Genomic DNA, 26,274 nt, shown 5'->3' with positions numbered 1-26,274 from the left:
AGCTTTGAGCCCCCATGTCAGCTTTAAGCCACATTTAGACTCCTGTTTGAACATGGACTACTGCACATGTAAGTAGATGGGACAGTGCCGTGCTCAGCAGCAGAAGCTTCTAGTGCCAAAGCCTAGCACTAGGGCCAGTCAAGGGCCTCTGGGAGGGAAACTCCACTCACCTCCACGAGGTTGCTGACTTGTCCTGAGATAGTTTGCTAGGCAAGGGCTCAGGGATGCTATCTTGAGAGGGGCCCAGGCCTAGCTCCCAGCTTCTCAAATTGTGGGCCATGACCCCATATGTAGTTGAATATGGAGCATGAGGATTACAAAGACTTGGCAACATTAAAGGGTTTCTGAGCCACCAAACTTAAGATTAAAATCAAATGTGTAATGATTCTGAGGGGTTCTGGGAGCTCTTGCCCATGCCTCATCACGTGACCTCACTGCAGCGCTGGTTTTGAACACGCACCATGAGAGCACTTTGCGTTGAGTGTGCCACCGTGCCATGTGCATGCCCGAAACCCTTGGCTGAGATCCAAGGCTCCCCGGTTCTGAACAGCTGTGCCGCCTCTATATATACTGTTCTCTGTTCTGAAACACGACGTTTAACCATGGGAACAAAGACTGTATATCCACAATTCATCTCTCAATATGTAAGTATTAGATTAATGCATCTCTGGGCTATATCCTGTAAGAATGTTTCTTAAATTTGTCTTGATTTGATGTGCATTGATGTTTTGCCTGCTCATATATCTGTGTAAGGGTGAGTGTTGGATCCCCTGGAACTATAGTTAAGGCCACGTATCACTGATTAAGAGCACTTGCTGCGGGGTTGGGGATTTAGCTCAGTGGTAGAGCGCTTGCGTAGCAAGCGCAAGGCCCTGGGTTCGGTCCCCAGCTCTGGAAAAAAAAAAAAAAAGAGCACTTGCTGCTCGTGTGGAGAGCCTGGGTTAAATTCTCAGCACTCCCACCATAGCTCAGCCATCACTCCAGGTTCAGGGAGTCTGACACTCTTTTCCGACTTCTGTGGGCCCTAGGCAGGCACATGGTGCACATATACACATTCAGGCAAAACAGTCACATGCATATTTTATTTTACACGTATGGGTGTTTTGCCCGCATGTATGTCTGCACCACGCGTCTGTAGAACCCACAAAGGAGTTATTACAGATGACCGAGTTGCCATGTGGGTGCTGAGAATTGAACCCCGGTCCTCTGGAAGGACAACCAGTGCTTTTAATCACTGGGCATCTTGGATTTTTTAATTTTAAAAGCATTCTGAGTTGAGTGTCCTAACAAATCGTTAAATGAACTTTGGCTTGGGGTTGGGACAGAATTTACAACTTCTGAAAAGGTCTTAAACGTCCTTCACCAATCTGCATTATGAATGCAAAGCAGGGTCTTCCGTTCGCAACAACAACTATGCATTCAAAATATCCTCTAAACCATCAGACATCTCATTAGCATGCAAATTCACCTTTGTCTTAATAAATGGTAAAATAATTATACCAAATAACCACTTTAGAATATATTTACAATTTATTATCAGTATTTTTTACTGTATATGCTATGTATCTATGTATTTGGTATTGTGTAAAAAATTTTTGGGCAAATGGGTTGCAAGTATAAAAGCTTAAGGAACCCTCCCTGGTCTGGACTTCATTTCATACTGAGCTGCTTGGTTTTGGACAATGCCCTTGCCCTCTCTGAGGGCTCAAGATCCTCCTCTAAAACCAGAGACAAGAACTCTTCTCTGGTCCACCTCAAAAAACTTTTATATGTTCAAGTTATCTTAAAGCCATCCCCACAGAACCAACTCAGATGAAGAACATGCAAAATCTTAGAACCCCCATTATTTGTTTTTATTGCTCAGAAAGATTTCCATGACCAGACCACAGGCTGGGGAAACATCACTCCTTGTTTTGATCAATCACATCAGCCTAGGACAGAACTGACAATGCCTCTCTGAATCCAGACTTAAATCTTCATTCTTTGCTGTAACATGCCTCTCCTTAATCACACAGAGAAGGTGAAAGATGGTGTAGTGTGGTTCCTAAGCAACTGTGTGTTAGAACCTGGGGAGAGTCCAATAACACCAAGGTCAAGCAACACCGTTGTTGAGGCCCAGAATGTTTTTTGTTTTGTTTTGGTTTGGTTTTTTCCCCCCCTAAAGCACTCAAATAGTTCTAAGGGGCAGTAAGGTTTGTAGCTATACAAAGATATGATCTGCAAAGGCTATGTTTTCTCATGTCTGTCTTTCTCATTGAATTGGGGAATGGATGAGGGACTCACACATGCTACACAAATCTTCTGTCACTAAGCTATCTCCCCAGTTCCCATATTTTTAGGGGGTGCGGTTTGAAACAGGTCTATATAGCCCAGAGTGGTTTCAAGTTCCCTATGTAGCCTGGCTTTGAACTCTCCATCCTCTGAGCCCCACTTTCCAAATGCTTGGGTTACGGATACTGGGCCTGGTGTATCTTTCACATAGGGCCTTTCACCTCAGAGTGTAGATCAGATGTAACTCACGTGTGAGCAGCTACTGTCTGGTGTATGCAGAGCTAGAAAATACAGCACAAACATTTTTACCAACAATTTGCTGGGTTATCGTACTAGTACTTGCAAGAGTCTCTAACTCTGGGACTCTACTCTTCTCGAGGACTTGAGTTTGTGTCCTAGAATGCATGGCCCCTGTGGGCATTCACACCCACATACAAGGAGGAGAAGGAAGAGGAGGTGGAAGAGGAGGAGGAAGAGGAGGAGGAAGAGGAAAAATTCTAAATCTTACAGAGTATATATATATATATATATATATATATATATATATATATATATATACAGACTTTACTGTCATTTTTTATTTATACATTTAAATAGGAAATGAAGTTGTCATGTATCATTTCTCTGCAAAGTCCTGTGACTTTTTACCATCATAGTTGTTTTATTATTGCTTTTGTTTTACTTTTGAGATTAGGTCTTGATGTGTAGCCCAGGCTAGCCTTGAATTCGATTCTCCTGGTTCTGTCAGGCACGTTGACTACCACTGACTTATCTCCCCAATCCCTCATTGTTGTAATTTTGTAATTTTCTTTTGTATTTTCTCCCCCCCCCCCAAGATAGGGTAAACTCTGTAACCTTGGCTGTCCTGAAAACTACTCTGTAGATCAGGCTAGCCTTGAACTGAGATCTGCCTGTCTCTGCCTCCCAAGTCTGGGAATAAAGGTGTGCGCCTGCACCGCCGCCACCACCACCTAGCCATTGCTATTGTTTTTTAAAATAAAACTTTTAAAATTACGTTTAGGGAGTTGGAGAGATGGTTCAGTAGTTAAGAGCACTGACTATTCCAGAGGTCCTGATTTGACTCCTAGAACCCACATGGCAGTTAATAGTGGTCTGTAACTCCAGCTCCAGGGAGTCCGACACCAGCTTCTCACCTCTAAGGGCACTGCATGTATGTAGTACACAGGCATACATGCAAAACACCTATACACATAAAAATAAGTCTTTAAACTGCCAAGCTGAGTAGCTAGATCATTTTCCTTCTGCACTACCGTATCTGAGACTCAGTTCCTCACTCACTAGCCATGCAGTCTCTATTTGAACTATTAATAATTCTTTTATGATTAAAAAATGTTTAGAGGTGTGTTTACCTGCATGCATGTCTGTGTATCATGTGCATGCAGTACTCTTGGGTCGGAGAGGGCATCAGATCTTATGGAACTGCAGTTCCAAATGGTTGTGAGCTGCTGTGTGGATGCTGGGAATCAAACCCAGGTTCTTTTTTTTTTTTTTTTAAGATTTATTTATTTATTTTATGTATGTGAGAACACTGTAGCAGTCTTCAGACGCACCAGAAGAGGGCATCAGATCCCATTACAGATGATTGTGAGCCACCATGTGGTTGCTGGGAATTGAACTCAAGACCTCTGGAAGAACAGTCAGTGCTCTTAACCACTGAGCCATCTTTCCAGCTCCCAAACCCAGGTTCTTAAGGAGGAGCAGCCAGTACTCTTTTTTTTTCCTTCCATCTTTATTAAATTGGGTATTTCTTATTTACATTTCAATTGTTATTCCTTTTCCCGGTTTCCAGGCCAACATCCCCCTAACCCCTTGCTCCCCTTCTATATGGGTGTTCCCCTCCCCATCCTCCCCCCATTACTGCCTTCCCCCCAACAATCCCGTTCACTGGGGGTTCAGTCTTGGCCGGACCAAGGGCTTCCCCTTCCACTGGTGCTCTTACTAGGCTATTCATTGCTACCTATGAGGTCAGAGTCCAGGGTCAGTCCATGTATAGTCTTTGGGTAGTGGCTTAGTCCCTGGAAGCTCTGGTTGGTTGGCATTGTTGTTCATATAGGGTCTCGAGCCCCTTCAAGCTCTTCCAGTCCTTTCTCTGATTCCTTCAACGGGGGTCTCTTTCTCAGTTCAGTGGTTTAATGATGGCATTCGCCTATGTATTTGCTGTATTCTGGCTGTGTCTTTCAGGAGAGATCTACATCTGCAGCCAGTACTCTTAACCACTGAGCCACCTAGTCCTGTCTCTAGCCCTCTGTTACTGTTGTGTGAGATAGGATCTCTATGGCTGTCCTGGAGTTCACCCTACAGACTAGGCTGACTCCCAACTCAGAGATCTACCTACCTTTACCTTTCCATTGCTGGGATTAAGGGCATTTGCCACCAAGTACAGCCCTAATGAAAATTTAAAACCAATATTGGCTATTGTACTTTGAGTATGCTATAGAGTCAAGTGTAACTTTCTTTTTTTTTTTTTTAAAGATTTTATTTATTGTATATGAGTACACTGTAGCTGTCTTCAGACACACCAGAAGAGGCATCAGATCTCATTACAGATGGTTGTGAGCCACCATGTGGTTGCTGGGATTTGAACTCAGGACCTTTGGAAGAGCAGCCGGTGCTCTTAACCACTGAGCCATCTCTCCAGCCCAAGTGTAACTTTGTTTGAGTGACTGCTCTTTCAAAAGTTGGTATTAAAAATTTGAGCTCCACCCACATGCCTGTGTGTCAAGTTTTTTGTTGTGAAGTCAAATGCTGTGGTGTAAGAGATGGACTCTTATTCAACCACTCACCATTTCTAGTTTTTGCCCATACAGATGAAGCTGCTGTGAATATTATAAACATGTAAATGTTCACATTTATAATAAAAAACACCATTTTCTGGGGTAACTCATGAGTACATGTGATTAAAATATTTTTAATTTTTTAATTTTATGTATATACATTTGTATATACATTTTGCTTACATGTATGTATGTGCACCTCATACATATGCACCATGTGTGTACAGTATGCTCAGAGTTCAGAAGAAGGCATATGATCCCCTGGAGTACAAATGGTTGTGACCCACCACGCTGGTTGCTGGGAACCCAACCCAGGTTCTCTGCAAAAGTAGTATGCAGTCTTTAATTTTTAAAGATTTTATCTATCTATCTATCTATCTATCTATCTATCTATCTATCTATCTATCCATCCATCCATCTATTATGTATACAGTGTTCTGCCTGCAGGCCAGAAGACGACACCAGATCCCATTATAGATGTTAGGGACTAGCATGTGGTTGCCGGGAATTGAACTCAGGTCCTCTGGAAGAGCAGCCAATCCTCTTAACCTGAGCCATCACTCTTAGCAGCTGAGTCACACTGAGGAGACGGAATATTTCATGTGGATGAGCTCCTGGGGTGGAGTTGCCTGGTCAAAGCAGTGTGTAACAGCTGCGGCCAAGCTGCCCTTGAGGAATGTCTTAAGGTTCTACTGCGGTGAACAGACACCATGACCAAGGCAACTCTTATAAAGGACAACATTTATTTGGGGCTGGCTTACAGGTGCAGATGTTCAGTCCATTATCATCATGGTGGTAACATGGCAGTGTCCAGGCAGGCAAGGTTCAGGAGGAGCTGAGAGTTCTATATCTTTATATGAAGGATGCTAGAAGACTGGCTTCCAGGCAGCTAGGATCAGCATCTTAAAGCCCACACCTACAATGACACACCCACTCCAACAAGGCCACACCCACTCCAAGAGGGCCACACCTCCTAATAGTGTCACTGCCTGGGTCAAGCATATACAAACCATCACAAGAAGGCAGAATCATTTTTTAGTCCCAGCAACAATGAACAAGAATGGTTTTCTCTTCTAATCTGACATCTACAAAATAGAATCCCACTGTAATTTTCATTTGTATACTTGATGTTATGCAATGGTCAATTATCTTCCCATTTACTTAAAAGCCACTTGTGTTTCATTTCTATTAACTGTGTTTTCATATTCTTGTCCATTTAATATATTGTTTTCAAATGAGTGTTTAATAAGAGATGCTGGCCACTCCTGTCCCAGCCTCCATGAGAGATGCATGGAGTCCCTGATTGCTGTTTTCCAGAAGTACAGTGGGAAGGATGGGAATAGCTGTCAATTCTCCAAAACTGAGTTCCTTTCTTTCATGAACACAGAGCTGGCCGCCTTCAGGAAGAAACAGAAGGACCCTGGTGTCCTTGAATGCATGATGAAGACGCAGGACCTCAACAGCGATGGACAGCTAGATTTCCAAGAGTGTCTCAACCTTACTGGTAGCTTAGCTATAGTGTGCCATGAGTCCTTCCTCCAGACTTCCCAACCAAGTCATCATCTCCTCCACCCCCTCCACCATCCATCCCTGTACTGAGCCCACCACACCACACACACAGCCCATGCCTGACAGGGAAAATAAAACAATGTCAATTTTTTTTAAATGTCAACAAAAAGAGAGAAGCTATCTCCCTGTGTTCATTTGGTCAAGAACTGGATCAGAGGCTGAAGGCTCCACATTCCCAGTCACAGCACCTCTCTCCCTAATGACTGCTTCAGAGGAAGGATCGCTTCATGGTCTTCCTAGCACTCCACACCCCTCCCACAGGTTCACCTGCACCCCTAATAGGTTCCTCTGGAGCAGCGGTCATGTTGTGGTGACCCTCAACGACAAAATTATTTCACTGCTATTGTTATGAAACGTAATCTGAGATGCTACTCCGAGGGGTGGAGACCCACAGGTCAAGAAACACTGACAGAGCTCCACTGCGCCCCCTTCAGGGTCCATCCTACTCCTGATCTCTAATTCTAGTGCCCAGTGCAGACAGCTGCACCCTCAAGTGAGCCTCCTCAGACCTGCAGCTGTGTCTCTGCAAGGCTGGCCTGACCCTTGCCCAGCACCTAGCTTCCGGCTCCGGCTCCGGCTCCACCCACTTGCAGAGTGAGGAGTGTTTCCCATTCTTCCATTGAGATGTTGCTGAAAGGATGAGGTAGAATTGTTCGGGTGCCCAGGTCCTGGTATTTTGGGGGCAGATCAAGGCTCCTTCTCTTGTCCAACTGACAAAAGAGAGTAGACACATAAATGTTAATTAGGAGCAAACGAGTGAGTTAAGGGTCTCCTTTACTCTGGGAACTCAGGAGAGCTCCCCAAGAATTCGGGTTGACAGCTCTTCCTTTAAATGAGAGCAGGGAAATCCAGACCCAGCGCCTCTTTTTTTGTCAGTTGTCAGAACTGAAGGTTTGTGATCGCTGCAGCTTCAGGTGTGGGGGGCATTTTTAAAAAAAATTTAAAGGTTTATTTAATATATGTGAGTATACTATTGCTCTCTTCAGACACACCAGGAGAGGGCATCAGACCCTATTACAAATGGTTGTGAGTCACCATGTGGTTGCTGGGAATTGAACTCAGGGCTCTGGAAGAGCACTCAGTGCTCTTAACTGCTGAGCCATCTCTCCAGCCCCTACGTTTTGTTTTTTGAGACAGGGTCTCGTAGTAACCTGCGCTGTCCTGTAATTCTCTTAAGTAGTTCTGTCTGTCTTCCAGCTCGCAGCAATCCTCCGGCTTCAGTCTCCCCAGGGCTGGAATCACAAGCTAGCTTTTCTTTTACAGAAGTCTTGGAGACTGCTCTGGAATCCAGCAGAAACCTGTTTGGTGTTCCTAGTCTAAGACAGAAGCATACTTCCGGGGTGGGGGGGAGGAGAAGCTGTGGTGTGCAGGTCGGCCGGTTTTCCTGGAGAAAGGGTGTGTGTCGGGGGCTGGGGGGGGGGGTGTAGTCTGTTCACGGCCTGCGAGTCTCGGGGACAAAGGCTGCGGGGCCCTGTGCCCCGCTCCGGCCAGCCCTCCTCCAGTGAACTTTGGAGGCACCGGCCGTGACCTCGAACCACGAGTCACCAAGGCTGGGAGCCCACGCTGCACCCAGCACAGGGGAACCCAGAAGGATCGGTCCAAGTCCCTCGCGTCTCAGCCCCTTCCCACTCCTTCCTTGCCTCTCCCCCTCATTTCTTCCAATGTACCCTTCTCCCTATTCCTCCTCAGATCTAGTCCTCTCCTCCCTATCCCTAGCCAACTCCTTGTTCCAACTCCTTGTTACTCCAGCTCCCCGTTTCTTGTCCCTCCCACTCACTCTGTCCAACATCTTGCACCCCTATCTCCTCGCCCCGCCCCTTACCCCGCCCCTTTACCCATCCCCCCCTCCCCCGGTCCGGGGCTCAGGCGCTGGGCGAACATGGCGGCTGCGGTCGGGCGGGACACCCTACCTGAGCACTGGTCCTACGGCGTCTGTCGGGACGGCCGCGTCTTCTTCATCAAGTGCGTGAGAGGCGGCGGCACCCGGGCGGGGTCGTGTGCTGGGGCTGGGTCCGCGGGCGGGCGTGTGGGGCGGCGGCGCTAACAGGTGCACCTCTCCCGTAGTGACCAGCTCCGCTGCACGACCTGGCTGCACCCGCGTACGGGAGAACCGGTCAACTCCGGTCACATGATCCGCTCAGGTAAGCGCCCGGTCGGTAGAGGGTGCGGGAGGGCGCCACGGCTGTGCAAGTTTGACCAACTTTTCTCGCCTTCCCGCAGACTTGCCGCGCGGCTGGGAGGAGGGCTTCACGGAGGAGGGCGCCAGTTTCTTCATAGAGTAAGTGAGCCCGCACCACCGCCGCACCTCGCTTGCTTTCCCGCAACCTTGGCGGGCTCGGCGCTTGGGGTTTGTATGTCTGAAGGTGGCGGGCTCGGGGGACCGCTGCGTACCGGGGTTCGCAGCGCCGCAGGGGGCCTGACCAGGTCCCGCCCGCCGGCGGCCGAGCCAGCAAACTCCACGGCTCCCGGGACACGCCTACCCCGGGGACATGCGCTGGGCACAGTGGCCGGTGTCAGGGAGAAAGGCTCCGGTGGGTCAGGAGTGTGGCCTGAGGGCTTGGGCGTGGGGGAGGGGGGAGGGGGCCCCGACGCTAGTGTAGCCGCGCTGGCTGGGCTGGCGGTGGAGAGTTGGAGCGCGACCCGGGCCGCTGCATCCTTGCTTCTCAGGGATGGGATGGGGGTGGGGCTCCCGGTCAGCCAATGATATTCTTGGAACTCTACCCGCGAGTCTTCGGCGGGCGCCGAACGCAGTGGAACGCGGACGGTCGGCTCTGCCTGGGCTAGTAGAACGGGAGCTTAGCCGCCTGAATCTCTGGGCGCTGTCCCAACAGTTATTCTGGGTCTGTTGGGCTGCGTGGATCTGATCTCGAAGCTGTAAGGGGACACGTGTACAATCTTCCCTTTTCCCACTCCGGGAAGGTGCCTGTGTTGCAGCGTTCCTCCCCTCTGTGGGTCCTGGGAGTCAGAACTTGCCTTTGATCGTTTGACCCAGTCAGTGCCTGGCATAGAGTAGGAGCTCTGTAAATGTTTGTTTATGGAATGAATGAACTAGCCAAAGGTCTGGCGGCCGATGGTTTGACTGGCACTCGGTGTACTGTGGGGGACCGTGATTCAGAATTAATTTCTTCACCAACTTGGAGACAATGTTTAGATCTGGATCAGAAGGTGTGGAGAAAGTCCCGAGCCTCCTTTATCACTTGGGACTCTTGAATAGTGACTGCTGATGGATGAGGTGTGTGGAAGGGAGGTGCTCACTGTTCTTGTTCGTCGATATGTAATCCGCGGGAGGAAAGGGAACAAAGAGTGAGCAAATAATAATAGCAGGTAACGGTGGCTGCTGTGCGGAAAATTAACACGAGGGGATGTGACTTGGAGTGATTGGATGGCTGGTTGGATTGGTAGGTCCTGAGGACTTTTTTCTGAGCAGGTGACATTTGGAATTTGAATGACAAGAAGGACCCCTGCTGTGGTGCCAGTTGGGGCAAGACATTTCAGAAAAAAATGTTTAAGGTACAAACCCCTTCCAGTTCAATGAGTGGCTTGAAGATGGTGACCTAGGGAGAGAATGGCATTAACGGGAGTCACAGGAAGGGAGGTAAATGCTGAAATTGGACCAGGGTAAAGAGCTCCTGAACTCTGTTCAGAGACCAGGGAGGATGCAGACGGTTTAAAGTGACTTGGTATGCTTTGGGTATTCTTCCGTTAGGGAGAATGGGGTTTGGTGGACAGCAGGAGGCTGTGGCTGTGGTCCAGAGCAGACCGTTAGTGGAGGGTGAAGCACAGAGATGGAGAAAGGTAGTCGGATTCAGGCTGTGCTTTGGATGCTGCCCAAGAGAAAGAACAAAGATGACTCCTAGGGGACTGGGGAGATGCACAGTCCATAAAGCGCTTGTCATGCAAGCACGAGGACTCACGTTAGATCTCCTAAAAACCCAGGTGTGGTAACGTGCACTTGTAATCCTAGCTGTCACTGGGGAGGTGGAGACAGGAGAATCTGGGGCCTGCTGCGGGTCATCCTGCCTAAGCTGCAAGCCCCACTTCCCAGGAAGAGACAGTTTCAAAAATAAGTGGATATTTGAGAAACAACACGTGAGGTTGGGCTGGCTCCTGGATTTTATATTTACAGGCACACATATACGTGTGTACTTGTACACACAGGAATACATACAAGTACACATGCTGCATGCATGTATGCATGAACACACACTGTTGACTCCTAGAGGTGGGAGTTCCTGAGTGAGTGGGTGGTGCCCATATGTTTGAGATGGGAAGGCTGAGGGAGATATAGGCTTGAATAGGTGTTTAAAAAATCTTATTTTACTCTGTTACATATAAGATGTGAATATATCATGTAGTTCAGTAATTCTCCCCTGATTCACAAATAATCCCTTTTCAGGGGTTGACTAGAATCATGGGAAAACACAGATATTTACATTATGATTCATAACAGCAAAGTTACAGTTATTAAGTAGCAGCAAAGACAATTTTGTGGTTGGGGGTCACCACAACATGAGGAGCTATATAAAAGGGTCACAGCATTAGGAGGGTTGAGAACGACTGATACAGATATATGAATCTAAAGCTTGCGGTTGAGAGGGAGAGAGGCTCGCAGAGACCCATCTGAGGATAACTACGTGATGTCATAGGGCATAGATGTCATCGAGGACAAGTGTGGGCCAAATGTCTGTCCTGGTGTGCTGTCTGTTCATAAGCACCATGAGCAAAAGCATAGTGAGGGAAATTAGGGAAAACAAGGGTTTTTGTTATCTTAGTTTATACTTCCGGTCACAGTTCATCAGTGAAGGAAGTCAGAGCAGGAAATTGAGCAGGAACTGAAGCAGAAACTGGAGGAAGGCTGCTTATTGGCTCACTCTGGCTTGCCAGGCTGCCTGATTTATGCTTACACGTATAGGATACTGTGGTCCACAGTAGGCCGGACCCTCCCACAACCATCATCAATCAAGACAATTGCCCAGAGACATGCCCACTAGAGGCCAGTCTTCAGCTGAGGTTCCCTCTTCCAGGGCTACTTTAGTTTGTGTCCAGAAGCTAAGCAGAACAATGCTCTAAGCCTCGGGGCAGGTAATGGCCGAACTTGGGAAAGGCACACTTAAGAGGAGCCACTAAAAAGGTGAGAAGAGGTCACAGGGACCTCCAGAATGGCAGGTGATGTGGGTAAGAGACAAGTCCAGGAAGGGCAGCACATCTTCCTGGAAGTTTTGTTGCAAAGAAGAGTCCAGGCATTGTCTGATAGGCTGGAGGTTGTGTGGGTAGAGGGAGGGTGCCTTAGGGGTTTGTTGCTGTGAGGAGACCCCATGACCAAGGCAACTCATATAAACATTAATCGGGGCTGGCTTACAGTTTTGGAGGTTCAGTCCATCCTCCTCATGGTAGGAAGCAACATGTAGACCAGCACAGCTGGAGATGGAGCTAGAGATTCTCCATCTTGATCCCAAGGCAGCCAGGAGAAGACTGGAATTCCATACTGGGCAAAGCTTGAGCATAGGAGCCCTCAAAGCCTGACAACAGAGTGACGATACACTTCTTCCAACCAGGCCACATCTCCTACAGTGCCACTCCTCGTGGGCCAAGCATTCAAGCATGAGTCTGTGGGGGCCATAGCTGTTCAAACCACCATAAAGGGGTTTGCTCTTTTCAGGAAAGATGGTGCAACAACAGCTTTTGTTCCGGGGGTGGGGAGGAAGGAGAAATAGATGTAGGAAAGAAACTGGCAGTTATTGGAGCAGAGTTTCTGTGGAGATGAGAAGGATGCCAGCGTGTGTATCAAGGTCACTTGTTAGGACACTGAGAAGAGGTTGTGTTTTGTAGTAGTGGCACAGCCTTGAGCTTGGATTTGTGCAGTCTGGAAGATTCTAAGCTGTTGTCTCAGCACTGGGATTTTATCCCTGTTGCAACTCTTCTTCGATTATTCTGTCCCTGCTCCCACCACTCCCCCTTCTGAATCTTCCCACACTTTCTGGAAATGACTACCCATAGCAACATTGACGGTGGCCCTTACTCTCAAAGGCTGCTGGTGCCAGTAGGCTGGAATCCAGTTGTGTTTTCTACATGATAATTTCTGAAGAAGCCTCTAGATTTGGGACTAGTTTTCCCTCTCTTTTAAAAGATTTATTCGGGGTTGGGGATTTAGCTCAGTGGTAGAGCGCTTGCCTAGCAAGCTCAAGGCCCTGAGTTCGGTCCCCAGCTCTGGAAAAAAAAAAGATTTATTCATTTACTGTATATAAGTACACTGTAGCTGTCTTCACACACACCAGAAGAGGGAATCAGATCTCATTACAGATGGTTGTGAGCCACCATATGGTTGCTGGGAATTGAACTCAGGACCTCTAGAAGAGCAGTCAGTGCTCTAACCACTGAGCCATCTCTCCAGCCCAATTAATTTCCTCTTTGCCCTACCCCCCATGAAGTTTTACATCTCTGCTTACTAAAGAGTTTGTGTTCTTTTATTTTTTTTAAAGTTATTACATTTGGTTATGTGTCACCCCTAAGCCTTTAGTTTTCTGTGACAAGATCTTCCTGTGATCCTTAGACTGGTCTTGAATTTAAGATCCTCCTGTCTCCATCTCCTGAGGGTTGGGATCACAGGTATGTGCAACTGCATCCTATTTACTGAAGACTTTAAAGTCTGTTTCTTGAAGAAGACCCTGAACTATGAAATGTGTATTTTCATTTATTTCTGCACTTTTGGCTACATTCTGTCTTCATGGTTCTCGCAAGTACAGGCGAGGTGGTGCAGGCTCCCCTTTAAGAAAAAGTATTGCATTCTGAAATGTTTTCATTTTTCCGTGAGTCTCCTGACTGGATAGTAAATATCATAGTAGTTATTGATAGTGTTATCATACCAACAATGAGAATAGGATAGTAGCAATTATATAATTTTTTTTTTTTATGAGACAGAGTCTTATCTCCATGTGTAGCCCTGATTGACCTTCAAGTCACAGAGTCCACCTGCTTCTGCCTCCTGAGTGCTGGGATTAAAGGTGTGCACCGCCAAGCCTGGGCCTTTTGTTTGTTTGTTGAAGACAGGGTCTTGCAGTTTAGCCCAGGCTAGCTTTGTGTTTTCTAGCTCCCCAAGAGCTGGTCTCACAGGTAAGCACCTCCACCACATGGCGCTAACTTAATCTTTTTGAGTTTTGGGGGAAAATACCAGGAACTATTGCTATTCATAGCTGTTGTCTGATTTATTTACTTAAACACAGGGTCTCACTCTGTAGCCTAGTTGCCTGGAACACTTAACAGTCCTTCTTCCTCAGCTTTCCTGAGGATTTCTCAGGATTAAAGGCATGTATCACTCTACCTAGCTTTTTGTTTTGGGTTGAATAGAGCCTCATGTACTGAACCTAGGTCTTCTGTCAGGAAGCTATGCCCCCAGACGTTTAATTTTCATTTGGAGACAGACTCTCACTGAGCTGCTGAGGACAGCCCTGAACTTGCAATTGTCTTGCCTTAGCGTCCAAGTAGTTGGGATTTACAGGTCTGAGCCATACATTGTTCAGCTCTAGAGCTGCTTGGTGAATGATCCTCCAGCCACAGTCACCTATGTGCTTGGTGGTGTGTATGTGTGTGGAGTGGGGTGTTGGCACACCACACCCTGCTCCAAGGCTGCTCCTTGAGGGCAGACCTGTTCACTGTTTCTAGGCTTTGGCACACAGCCGAGTCCTGGTCCAGCTTCTGCCAGTATTTATGGAAGAGACTGTGTCCCCAAGAAACCTTGGACATTCATTTAATAGTCCAATCTTTATAAATTCCTGGCTAAAGAGGAGACTTGTATGTGGGACAGATGCGGGGAAGCCAGGAGTGGGCCTGTTGGGGCTGGTGTTTGGACCTAGGCATCTTGGAGATAGTCATTCATTGGCAACGGCAACATTCAAAGTAGGAACCTGGCCAGTAGAGAGGCTCAGGCAGCCTTTTCTGGCTCCTTGGTCTCATGAGCTCAGCCATTTGCATCTGGGATTTTCTCATCTGTTGGCAATTGGTCTAGACCCCTCTCTTTCCCTGGCTTCAAGGCTTTCACATCTTCTGACTTTGCTCCAAGGTCCTGACGGGGACCAGCTGGTCACACAAAGTGCCACTTAGCTTCAGGTCCTCCAGCCTTAGCTTTGCGGATTTGTGGGGTGGTCTTGTGTAGGTGCCATTCCTTAGGCAGTAGGACCTGGGAAAGATACACTGAAGACTTGGAGTGAAGTTGTTTTTCTGCTGTTCCCCCTGCACTGTGGCCTGAAAACATCTGAGGGGCAGAGCCAGTAGCATAGCTTTGAGGTTCCCAGTGCAAAATGAAAATGGAAGGCACCTACTGAAAGGGGAGGGCTGCCATTGGAAGTACTGTAGTAAAATGGGTGTGGTGGCACAGTGATCTTAGCTCGTGGGAGGAGGCAAGGCCATCAAGAGTTCAAGGTCATTCCCTGTGCTCCTTCGTGAGACTCTGACTTTTGGAGTCTCTGTCTCCAAAACCCAATAACAAAACAAGGCTGCAGTGTAAGCAGCCAGCGATTCCAGCGTTCTGGAAGTGGAGGCAGGAGGATCCAAGAGTTCAAGGCCATCTTCAGAAATATATTGAATTGTAAGAAGCTAGCCTGGGTTACATGAGCCTTTTTGCCAAGCTAAAGGAGACAAATCTACAAACCTACAATATAAAACTTGTTCCTTTTGCAGTTTTTTTCCTCCCCTAGACTTGTCATGGTTTTAAAAATTTGCTATTTCAAGTCTTTTTTTTTTTTTTTTCTTTTGAGAAAGAGTCTCACTGTGTAGCCCATGATAGCCTGGAATTTGCTATGTGGATCAGGCAGGCAGGCCTCAAACTCACAGAGGTCTGGTCATCTTTGCCTCCCCAGTGCTGGGATTAAAGGCATGCATCACGATTCTCTGGTTTGTTTAATATCATTTTAGGTAAAGAGAAAATGTAAGCGTACGTTATATATGTTTTGGAGCTCACTCTATATCAAATATAATCGTTTATTTAAATGTCAATATCAGGTCATTCACCTCTCATGCCGAATGACTCATCAGCCCCATGTCCCACTGTAAAATATGGTAAGGAGTGTGCAGGCTCAGGGCACTCTGGACAGGGTGAGGCACGAGCAGGCCAAGTGGGACATAGGAGGCTGGGAGAAGCAGGGAGAGCTGGGCTGCTGAGAGCCACGGCTTCTAGTCTCCTTCAGAGACGCCCAGTGTTTAGGATGTACCCTTTACGTAAAACAGCCTCGACTTTTCAGTCAATTTAAAGATGCAGTGAAGAATCAGAAGTGACAGATGTTAAGGGGGAAGTCACTATTAGCTGTAAGGCCCTTTAGAAAAACTATTAGAACTTGGACACAGCACTTGCAGAACTTTTGTTTCAAACCAGAAATTGACAGCCTTACATTGAATTCTGGGTGCTAATGGCTTACAGGTATTTAAAGTGGAAATCCTGAAGTCTCCTTGTTGAAGAGCAAGCAGGCTCTCCGGCTTGGCTGGTTTGGATATAATCTCACATTTTACCTAGTACTTCCTGGTGGCTTTATCAAGGGGGAAAGCCGGATCACGGATTTAGCACTGGGTCCATGGGAAAACACTAACAGTGAAGGTTTTGTGGGAAGCTAGAGGAAAGACTTAGAGCTGTGGTTTGTATCACGCTCTCTAAACAGGCCCTCCAAACACCTGGGAGAACCTCTAAGTAAAAGGATGGAAGCTGCTTAAGGCTCTTGACCACAGGGGAGCCAGTTGCTCTCAAGGTAGGTAGGTCTGTGTGTTAAGAGGAGGGTAGGTGTGAGTTTCCTCTGCAGTGGTAACCGCTGGGGGACTTGGTACTAGGAGAAGGAACTCAGAGGAAGAATGCTTGCTTGGCATGCCAAGGAAGCCTGGGTTCCATCCCCAGCACAGCAAAAGGAAAACATGCTTCTGCCCCTCTGAGACGATTTCTATCTTTTTCATATATTAAGAGGATATGTTTGGCACTTCCTAGTGGAGGAAGACCGAGAGCAGGAAGCAGGGGGACTATTAATCCCAGGTCTTCCAGGGCTACAGAGTGAATGAGTTCAAAGCCAGCCTGTACAACTTAGTGAGACTTTGATTCAAACGTAAAAGTAGAAAGAGAAAGAGATTAGGGGTTTGTTATGGTTTGTATATGTTTGGCCCAGAGAGTGGCACTATTTGGAGGTGTGGCCCTGTTGGAGTGGGTGTGTCACTGTGGGTGTGGTCTTTATGAACCTACTCCTTGCTGTCTGCCAATCAGTATTCTGCTAGCAGCCTTTAGATGAAGATGTAGAATTCATAGCACTTCCTGCACCAGGCCTGCCTCCGTGCTGCTATGTTCCCGACTTGATAGTACTGGATTGAACCTCTGAACCTGTAAGCCAGTCCCAATGAAATGTTGTCCCTTATAAGAGTTGCCTTGGTCATGGTGTCTGTTCACAGGAGTAAAACCCTCTAAGACAGGGTTCCATCCAGCCCAGGGTTAGGGCCTTTGCATTGCACGTGCAAGGCTCTGGGTGCAAGTCACAGTGGTTCTTTTGAGGGAGGCGGGGTGGGCAGCTGGCAAGGCAGGCTAGGATGTGGAATACTGGGTGACAGACTGTGGTGCCCACTCCAGCTCAGCATAAGGAGTCAGCATCTCAGACTGGCATGGTGTTGTGAGTAAATATTGGCAGAGGGAAGAACCTGGAGGAATACGGTGTTGTTTTCCTCTCGTCACATGGCTGTCAAAACATTTGCTTTTTGATTTCTGGGTAGGGGAAGCATTTTCAATGAATGTTTTTATTGTCTGCGGAGTGTTTCTCAAACATTATCTGGTTCAACTCTTATTATTTTTTTGGCTGTAGAACTTTGGCTCGCGGGTTAAAGTGATTTTTCTACAGTTACCTATTAGCTCAGCGTTCTCGGGGCTCAGGGGAGAGACCTGGAGGTATTGTCAGCCTAACTTGGGCTTCTCAGACATGGGGACTGCAGGCTTAAAGACAGAAGGAAAAAGAAGGTCTGCTTTCCAGGGAGACCTGTGTGTAGAAAATGTCATTCATGCAGATGTCAGTTTTGCTGTGCTGGGGTGGAACCCAGGGTTTTGGGCCTGCTGGGCAAACGTTACCACCGAATGACATCCCCAGCCCTTAGCTATAGAAACAGCAGTCTTCCTGTGAGACCCAGGCTGGCCCCACTCCTCATCCTCCTGCCTCTGTCCCGCAAATGCTGGAATCACAGGCCCTCACCAGCACACTTGGCTTCTATGGACTTAGAGTTGATTTCTCCTCTCCTCTGCCTGCCTACCTTGGGATCCCTGTGTTGGTAAGCTGCACCAGATCTACCAAATCGAAGTATCTGCCCCAGGAGGTGCCAGCTTCTCTTCACTGCCACCTGGGCTTGTGTCTGTCTCGGTGGACCTGTGCAAGTCTCACACTCTCCACCAAGCATTTGCTCAGTGCTGTGCACGTGGGGAAGATGGAGAGTGTGTAGTGGGAGTCTATGGGGAGACCCATCATTGGCTTTCTGGTCTTTCGGGGTCTTAGTCCCCAAAACAGGTCTAGTGCCTGGAGGAAAGCCACACCGGCAGCTGCTGTGGCCTTAGGTTATCTTCCTCTCCTGCACCCCAACCCCGCTTTGACAGAGCCTTCCTATATAGCTATGGTTGGCTTCAAAATCTCTCTATATATAGACCAGGCTGGTCTTTAACTCAAAGTTCCCTGCCTCTGCTACTTGAGTGCTAGGATAAAAAGCACGTACCACCCTGCCAGGTTTGGGCTGTCATCTTTTGCTGGACTGAGATTGTTTGGCTTTTCTAACCACCTGCCACCTGGGAAGCAGAGTTGGTTTTTCTGGAAGCCCAAAGCAGGGCCAGGCCCTGCATCCTGTAGACAGTGTACATGTGTGAGGATGTGGTTGACATCTGTGGGGAGAGGCAGCCTTACCACCTGGATGCTAATCCCAGCTGGGCACTGGCTGCTCTCTGACCTTGGTCTGTGGCTGACTGTCTTTAAGCTTACTTCCCCAAAGGTTCAGTGTTGTTAGTTGGAGGATTAAATGGATCACATGATGGGAAAGGCCCGGGACATGTCTAGTGCAGAGTAAATGCCAACGAACATGAGCTCCATTCCCACAGCTCAGAGCTGGGGCGAGGGTCTGAGCCCCAATTGCATTCGCTGCTCCAGGGCAACCCTGATGTCCCTGATACTGGTTTGCCTAAGTTAGTAGCTTGTCAACTGTAAAACTCAACTCAAATTAATTTGAACCAATAAAAACGGAAAGCCATTTAGTACTAACAATATGTCCTTAGTTCTGGAAAATGCACACTGAAATGTTTGCTCTGGTGGTTATGAGGCTGGGAACTGTGTATTTGTCGGGGGAGTAAGGGGGAGGAGAGGATGACACCATGGGACACTGTGTTAACAGTGGCTGGATGATGGATACTTGGGGACATTTTTCACTGTTCTTACTTTTGCAACTTAAAAATAATTTTTTTTAGCTGGGCATGGTGGCACATTCCTTTTAATCTCAGCACTCAGGAGGCAGAGGTGGGCTGGTCTTTGAGTTCAAGGCCAGCTGATCTATAGAGCAAGTTCCAGGACATCTGGAACTAGACAGAGAAACCCTGTCTTGAAAAAAAAAAGTTCTATATATTTATTTATTTATATGTATGAGTATTTTTCCTTGGTGTATATGTGTGTACCACATGCATTCCTGGTACCTGCAGAGGTCAGAAGAGGGGGTGTTGGATCCCTTGGAACTGGAGTTACAGGTGGTTGGGGTGCTGGGAATTGAACCTAGGTCCTCTAAAGGAACAGGTACTCTTAACCTCTGAGCATCTTTTTTTTTTTTTGTCTGCCCGCCGTCCCACCTCTGAGCATCTTTCTAGCTCCTTTACTCTTGGCAGCTTTTACACACATTTACAGGGATGTCAGGTAAAGTGTTCATTACGACCGACGTTGTAGTGAATGCCTGGAATGCACAGGAAGCTGAAGCAAGAACATTTGATGCTGTGAGTTTTTGCTAGGCTGGCCTACATATTGAGTTCAAGGCCAGCCTGGGCTATAGCAAAACCCTGTCTCAAAACAAAACAAACAAACAAACAAAAGCAGGAAAAGAAACCCCTCAGCAGTTTATCTTAACAGTCTGGCACTGACGGGTGTACCAAATAGAAATGGCTCCTTTAATTATCATATGCTGACTGCTGTTTACAGACTCGAGGGTGGGAGGGGTGTTGGGGGGGAGTGAGGAATTAATGCATGTGTGGTGGGGTTGGGGTTTTAGCTCAGTGGTAGAGTGCTTGCCTAGCAAGCGCAAGGCCCTGGGTTCAGTCCTCAGCTCCAAAATAAATAAATAAATAAATAAAAAATTAAAAAAAAATAAAAAAATAAAAAAATGCATGTGTGGTAGGTAGCCCAATCACAGCCCCGTTTCCCTGCTTGGCTGCCTCCTCCAATATCCCTGATGGTCCTGCACACGCTGGGGCCATCTTTTTTTTTTTTTTTTTTTTTTTTTAATTAACTTGAGTATTTCTTATATACATTTTGAGTGTTATTCCCTTTCCCGGTTTCCGGGCAAGCATCCCCCTCCCCCCTCCCCTTCTCTATGGGTGTTCCCCTCCCCATCCTCCCCCCATTGCCGCCCTCCCCCCAACAGTCTAGTTCACTGGGGGTTCAGTCTTAGCAGGACCCAGGGCTTCCCCTTCCACTGGTGCTCTTACTAGGATATTTATTGCTACCTATGAGGTCAGAGTCCAGGGTCAGTCCATGTATAGTCTTTAGGTAGTGCCTTAGTCCCTGGAATGGGGCCATCTTTTTAAGGGAAATACTGTCTATCCAGGGCCAGGCTGCCTGAAGTCACAGGTACTTGCCTAGGCTGCAGGAGACTAGGCCGTGAGAGGGAAAGGCTGGGGTCTGTTTTCTTTCTGGAAACTTAGAGGCTGTATGAAATGCTGCCCGGAACCAGGCAGCCACCTGGCATCAGCTGTGGACGCTGGAAAATAGACAAGTTGTCTGGTGTTTATCAGAGCAACAGCTGACACTAGTCAAACACGTTCCTTCTAGGGCACACATTCTGCTTGTCATTTGTACAACTTGGGCATTTGAGTCAGGAGTTGGGGGCCAGGGGAGAGCTAAAGATCTTCCTGAAACCAGAACCTCAGGTGGGACTCGAACCTGAGTTCTTTGGTGCTATTTCTACCCTGGCTCCACCCACCCTTCCTCTGTATCATCCTGGAGGACACCAAAGCTGCAGCATCTTGGACCTCCCTCACAAAGACCCCGAGGAGGGGAAAGTGAGTGGAGCTATGGTTCTCAGCAGGTGGGGGTGGTGAGCAGGGCCCTGGTGTCCTGGAGGGGTGGGTCTCCTCGTTTGGAGTATCACCCCCTCGTTAATCTTTTCCACTTCTCCCTTCCCCTCCTCCCCAGATGTCAACTGACCCAGCTTAGGGACTGATGAGCCTCTTAAGTCTGCTTAAAGAGCCAGGCCGTCTTTTAGGGCCTGCCTGAGAACATGTCTACACCCCAGCCAGCTCTACTGAATTTCCTATCTGGGCCTCACAGCCTGGAGCTGGCACGCGCTCTCCTGTGCCTCCCCAGAACCACAGGGGAATGTCGTAAGGGCAGAGTCCCATTTCATCCTGTGCCCCCCGGTATTGCTGCTTGGCCTTCCTATGGGCCAGGGCCAGACAAAGGCATATTTGTGTCATCCCCGTTTGTAACCTGAGTTGACCATAGCTCATAGCTGGAGCCCGTGGGCTGTGTAGGGTTGAGTGGCTCATTAGAGAATTAACCAGACGCTGCTTGGTTTGGGTGAAGGACTCATCCATTCAGTTACCAGACGTGAAGCTGAAGGGTCTTCACATTGGGCCCTGTGGACAGAGAGAGGCCACTATCCCTATTTCCAGTGTCCAGTGCACAAGCAGAGAGGACCCTGGCCAGTTTCAGTCTGGGCGTTGGGGGCGGGGCTCTGAGAGAATGGATCTGGGGACCTCCAGGGAAAGATTGAAGGCAGGCAGCTGTGGAGAAGGGCATTGCTGACCTGCAGGGGAGCAGGGGAGCAGGTAGTGTGGGTCATGGCATCTGTGTGAGGAGTGGAGGTGTTGGGTGGGTCCTGGATCAAGGCCTGCATTGGCAGCTTGGTTTCAGGAAAGAGGGCTGATGGGGACATTGCCTAAGGGGTTCCCAGTGCCTGAGTCTGAAACTTACAGTGGTTGTAGAACAAGATACTGGGCTGGGGATGGAGATTGATTTTAATTGGCAGAGTGCTTGCACAGTTCCCATGAAAACTTGGGTTCGATCCCAAACACTGCATAAACCTGGCACGGGTGGCACACATCTGTAATCCTCATACTTCAGAGGTGAAGGCAGGAGGGTCAGAGTTTCAAGGTTATCCTGAGTTACCAAGGCCACCCTGGGCTACATGAAACTCTGTTTCAAAAAGAAAGCAAAATGATGCAATAGACTGGTGCCCGGTCACTTCAATCTCTGTCTCCAGGTGTTTCCTCACCTAGAAAGTGGGGCAGTGATAGTCATGGCCACTTTGACCACCTACAGCAGCAGGAGCTCTCTAGCTGAGAAAGAAACCCTTATCATTGCTGCTTTCTAACTCTGTGAAGGAAGTGCCTTGCTGGGATAGGTAATGTGCTGCTGGCCAGGGGCTGGCATAGTTTCTGGGGATGTCTTCTGAGTCCTAGCTAGAGGTGGGGTTTGTGTGCTTTTGCTTTTTCTTTTCATTCATTGTTTTTGTTTAAAGAGGATCTCACTTAGTAGTCTAGGCTAGCCTTGAATTTATGTCTCCCAAACACTGGGACTCCAGGCTGCCAGTGTGCCTCGATGAGAACTGTCTTTGTATTGAGACGTGTCTGTAATTGGAAGCTGGGCACTGATTGGTGCTAAATACCAAAGAGTGGTTATTGATCTTAGAGGCTCTGTGTAGCTGTGTCTGTCTAGAGAGAGCATGACCAGGTTTTCTGGGCTGAGCCTTGGTATGGGCTTTCCACCCCTTGCCCTCTGCAGGACCCTGGTGGAGGGGCTTCCTTGGGGTTCCTGCATGGGCTATCTGGCAGAACATCTTGTTCAGTTGGGGGTAGGCAGCAACCTTGGTGTTTGTATTAGACACACTTAATGAAGTGCATGAACTAAAGCCCTAGTCTAGAATGTGGCTCTAAGTCTCTGGGGGCTTGGGATGTGGGAGCCTACACAGGTGCCACAGGTAATGCCGAAAGTGAAGCTTCAGCTCCTGCATCTGCACAGCAGCGGCGCCCCTTTTCTCTGGGTGTCATTTGAGATGGAAAGCTGATAGCCTGGCTGCAGGTCCATGCCTCTGCTCTACACATGGTGGGCCATGGGCATCGTGTCCTTCATGACAGAAGCTCATCTGTCCAAAACAGATAGTTGTCTGTCAGTTCCGACACTTTTGCTCAGAGGGAATCCTGGGAGCAGGAGTCTGGTCTTACTTCTCCATGGAAGTAGAACCGTGCTACTCTCACCTCTGCCTGGATTCTGCTGTCAGTCTGTCTCATAGGGAGGGGTCTGGTTGGTCATACCAGTGACCATAGAGTGGGGACTCTGCCTTCCGGAGGGTGATGAGCCCACACCTCAGAAGCCATAACTACTTAGAGATACTCTGAGGACAGTGGAGGCCTGGCTGGAGGGTCGTTCTGGGGTGCTGGAGGAGGCAGGAAGGTTGCAACTCAGAACCAGGCTGACTGTGTGCATGTGCACCTATCAGTGAATGGTGGTGATGGGAAAGTGATATCCTATCTCTCCCAACAGCCCTGAGCTGGTCCTGGGGGATCCTGGCAGGACTAGGGGCATGACCCTGTGCTCCAAACAACTCACCAGCTCCCTGTGGACTGTGTCAGGTTCAGGGCCAATGTTCAGCCAAATAGGTATGTAGGTTTGCTGATTTAACCTTTGACCTGTCTCTCCAGAAATGCTGGTTTACAAGGAGAGTGTTTAGAGTTGGGAGTTAGTAAGGCTTTGTGAGCTGGGATGGGAAGAAGGACCAGAGCCCATGGTCAGGGTTCAAGGGAGGAGAAACGCTTACCTAGCCTGCCAGGGGAGTGCTTGGAAAAGTATTTTTCTTAGCACGTTGTGAGCTGGGGATTTGGAAAATAATAGACAGTCGGCTGCTGTGAAGCTGAACACCTATAATCACTGTACCTACCCAGGGATGCGTTTTTAAATGGAACTGGTGGTACCTAAAATTACATCCGTTTATGTAGGCTTTGAATAATTACTTTTTTTTTTTCCTCTGTGAGGTGTGAGTGAGAGCTGAAGAGAGCTCAGCTAGCCTCTGCCTTTGGTTTTTCCACCTGTCCTCACCCGAGACTGTGTAGGTGTGTTTCCGTGTTCGACATCAGATGGGTTCTGAAACCCAGAGGACATTAATTCTTTGGGGGAGAGAGAAGTAATTAGCTTCATGTTCTGGGAATAGATATTTAAGTTAGAACTCAGAATGTACCCCTGTATTGTGGGAGAGGCATGGGTGATTGGTACTGGACATTTCATAGAACAAGCCAGACGTTCTTAAAGTGAGCTGTAGGGTGGACTGGTACCCCAAGAGGCCAACTGGTTTTCTTAAACCCTCATTCATTCATTCATTCATTCATTCATTCATTCATTCATTCAGTGTTTGTGTGTTTCTTTTTTTTTTAATTTATTTTGAGACAATGTCTTACTACATAACTTTGGCTGGCTTTGAGCTCCCTTTGTAGATTGGTCTGGCTTGGGACTTGTGGGCAATCCTCCTGCCTCTGCCTCCGTGGTGTTGGGATTATAGGTGTGCAATACCACCTTTACTTATTTATTTATTTATTTATTTATTTTTGGTTCTTTTTTTCGGAGCTGGGGACCGAACCCAGGGCCTTGCGCTTCCTAGGCAAGCACTCTACCACTGAGCTAAATCCCCAACCCCCCACCTTTACTTATTTACTTTATGTATGCTTGTCTGGCACTGACATGCTCACCAAACTTAACAGAAATGACTTCTTTAATTAAATGCTGACTGCTGTTTACAGACGAGAACAAGGGTTGGAGGAATTAATGCAGATGTATTAGGTAGCCCAGTGAAGGCTGCCTAGCAGTCCTCTGTGTCATCACAGTCCCTCTTTCCCTGCTTGACTGCCTCTCCCCAAGATCCCTGATGGTCCTGCACAGGCTGGGGCGATCTGTTTTAGGGAAACACTCAAACTGTACAAGTTCACTTAAAAGGGTGAATGGCCTTTTGTAACACTAAGGGGAAATAAACTTTGGGGACCTTGTGTTGAGTAAACTGGGCAGAGCCACACTGGTGGCAGGCATTGCCACCTTTCCCTGGAACATGCAAGTGGACCGTAGATGTGTTCCTGGGCTCTGGGAGAGAGTGGGGAGGTGGCTGGCTTTGTAGCGGTCATAGACTGTGCTACACTGGGGGCCGGAGCCTGGCCAGGTAGGCCTGGGGTCTTGGCCATGCTGACCTCTTCCTGTCACATGCCAAGTACAAGGTGCCAAGGGTACAGAAAAGCTGTTAGCTGTTTAGGTCACCTCTCACTGACTTATTCTGATTCCCATATCTGGCAAGCTGAAGGTTCCTGCAAGGATAGTAGGGCCTGGGAGAGGAGACAGCCTTCTTAGACCTTGGCCTTCGCCTTGGCTGTTTTTAGAGATGAAGTCTCTTTCCCCAGCCCTGCCTAGAGTGGAGATAGGACTTTGAAAATAACGAGCCAATGAGATGGCCCAGTGGGTAAAGATGCTTGCTGTGAAAGCCTAATGAATCGGGTTTGATCCCCAGAACCCATGTAAGAGGATTTACTCTATCAAGTTGTACTCTGACCTCTCCATGTGTCCACGCGCGCGCACACACACACACACACACACACACACACACACACACACACACACACACACAAATAAATAAAATAAAGCTGAAAAAAGAAAAAGCAAAGTGGGGGCTGGGGATTTAGCTCAGTGGTAGAGCGCTTACCTAGGAAGCGCAAGGCCCTGGGTTCGGTCCCCAGCTCCGAAAAAAAAAAAAAAAAAAAAAAAAAGAACCAAAAGAAAAAGCAAAGTGTGCTCCCAGTGGAGGGTCTGGTGCCATGTAGTGCTCTCCTGCTGTCTGTGGTCAACTTCTGGTGTCCCCTTTGAGGTTACTGCTCAACAACTTGTCTGTGGACCCTTCTCGTGGGAGGAAGGCTTTGGGCTCAGCAGAGAGAAGTTGGTGACTTTCCTGTCCTTAACACCTCATTCTGACCAGGGAATGGTGATGGAGCAGTGGCCACCTGGGGTGGGAGCAGAAGTGTCCTGCCTCAGGGAATCCCCAGGTTCTGGTAACTCAAGCAGAGACCTGGCTGAGCTTGAGGTTGGCATCTGCAGGGCCTGGAACCACTTTGGGGTTCAACTCATAGGTTAAACACCTGGTCCTGCATGAGGACCTCAAGTTCATTTATGTTTGTCTGTATAGGTAGCTATGAATGTGTGGGTGGGTGACATGGAGGTTACACATGCTTATGGGTGCACTTGGGTGTCTAAGTCAGAGTTCAATCTCAGGTGCTGTTTCTAGGAGCCATCCACAGTTTTATTATGAGACGGGGCTGGAAAGATGGCTCAGCAGTTAAGAGCATTGACTGTTCTTCCAGAGTTCATTTCCCAGCAACCACATGGTGGCTCACAACCATCTGTAATGGGATCTGATGCCCTCTTCTGGTGTG

General features: G+C 48.0%; 1 protein-coding gene and 1 long non-coding RNA gene across 19 annotated transcripts in view; one reads left to right on the top strand and one right to left on the bottom strand.

Annotated features, from left to right (window-relative positions):
- Positions 1-5,790: 5,790 nt before the first annotated feature.
- LOC120099912 (uncharacterized) lies at positions 5,791-9,311 on the bottom strand. The gene is made up of 2 exons (XR_015652403.1): positions 8,546-9,311; positions 5,791-7,345 (listed from the first exon to the last, which is right to left on the bottom strand). It is a non-coding gene; the product is annotated as an uncharacterized LOC120099912 (long non-coding RNA).
- The window catches only part of Plekha7 (pleckstrin homology domain containing A7), a 181,754-nt gene continuing 163,972 nt past the window's right edge, over positions 8,493-26,274 (top strand). For 13 of the 18 annotated variants that reach the window (XR_015636540.1, XR_015636535.1, XR_015636531.1 and 10 more), the window contains exons 1-3: positions 8,493-8,597; positions 8,700-8,776; positions 8,856-8,913. Coding sequence is in view for 15 of the 18 variants with exons in the window: in XM_087582551.1 (XP_087438677.1) it covers positions 8,515-8,597; positions 8,700-8,776; positions 8,856-8,913 (218 nt within the window). In the remaining 3 variants the exon portion in view is untranslated. 18 annotated transcript variants of the gene reach the window in all.

Source organism: Rattus norvegicus, chromosome 1 (assembly GCF_021556685.1).
Source record: "Rattus norvegicus strain SHRSP/BbbUtx chromosome 1, alternate assembly SHRSP_T2T, whole genome shotgun sequence".
Classification (NCBI taxonomy): domain Eukaryota; kingdom Metazoa; phylum Chordata; class Mammalia; order Rodentia; family Muridae; genus Rattus; species Rattus norvegicus.
This window is presented reverse-complemented; position numbering and strand designations above follow the sequence as displayed.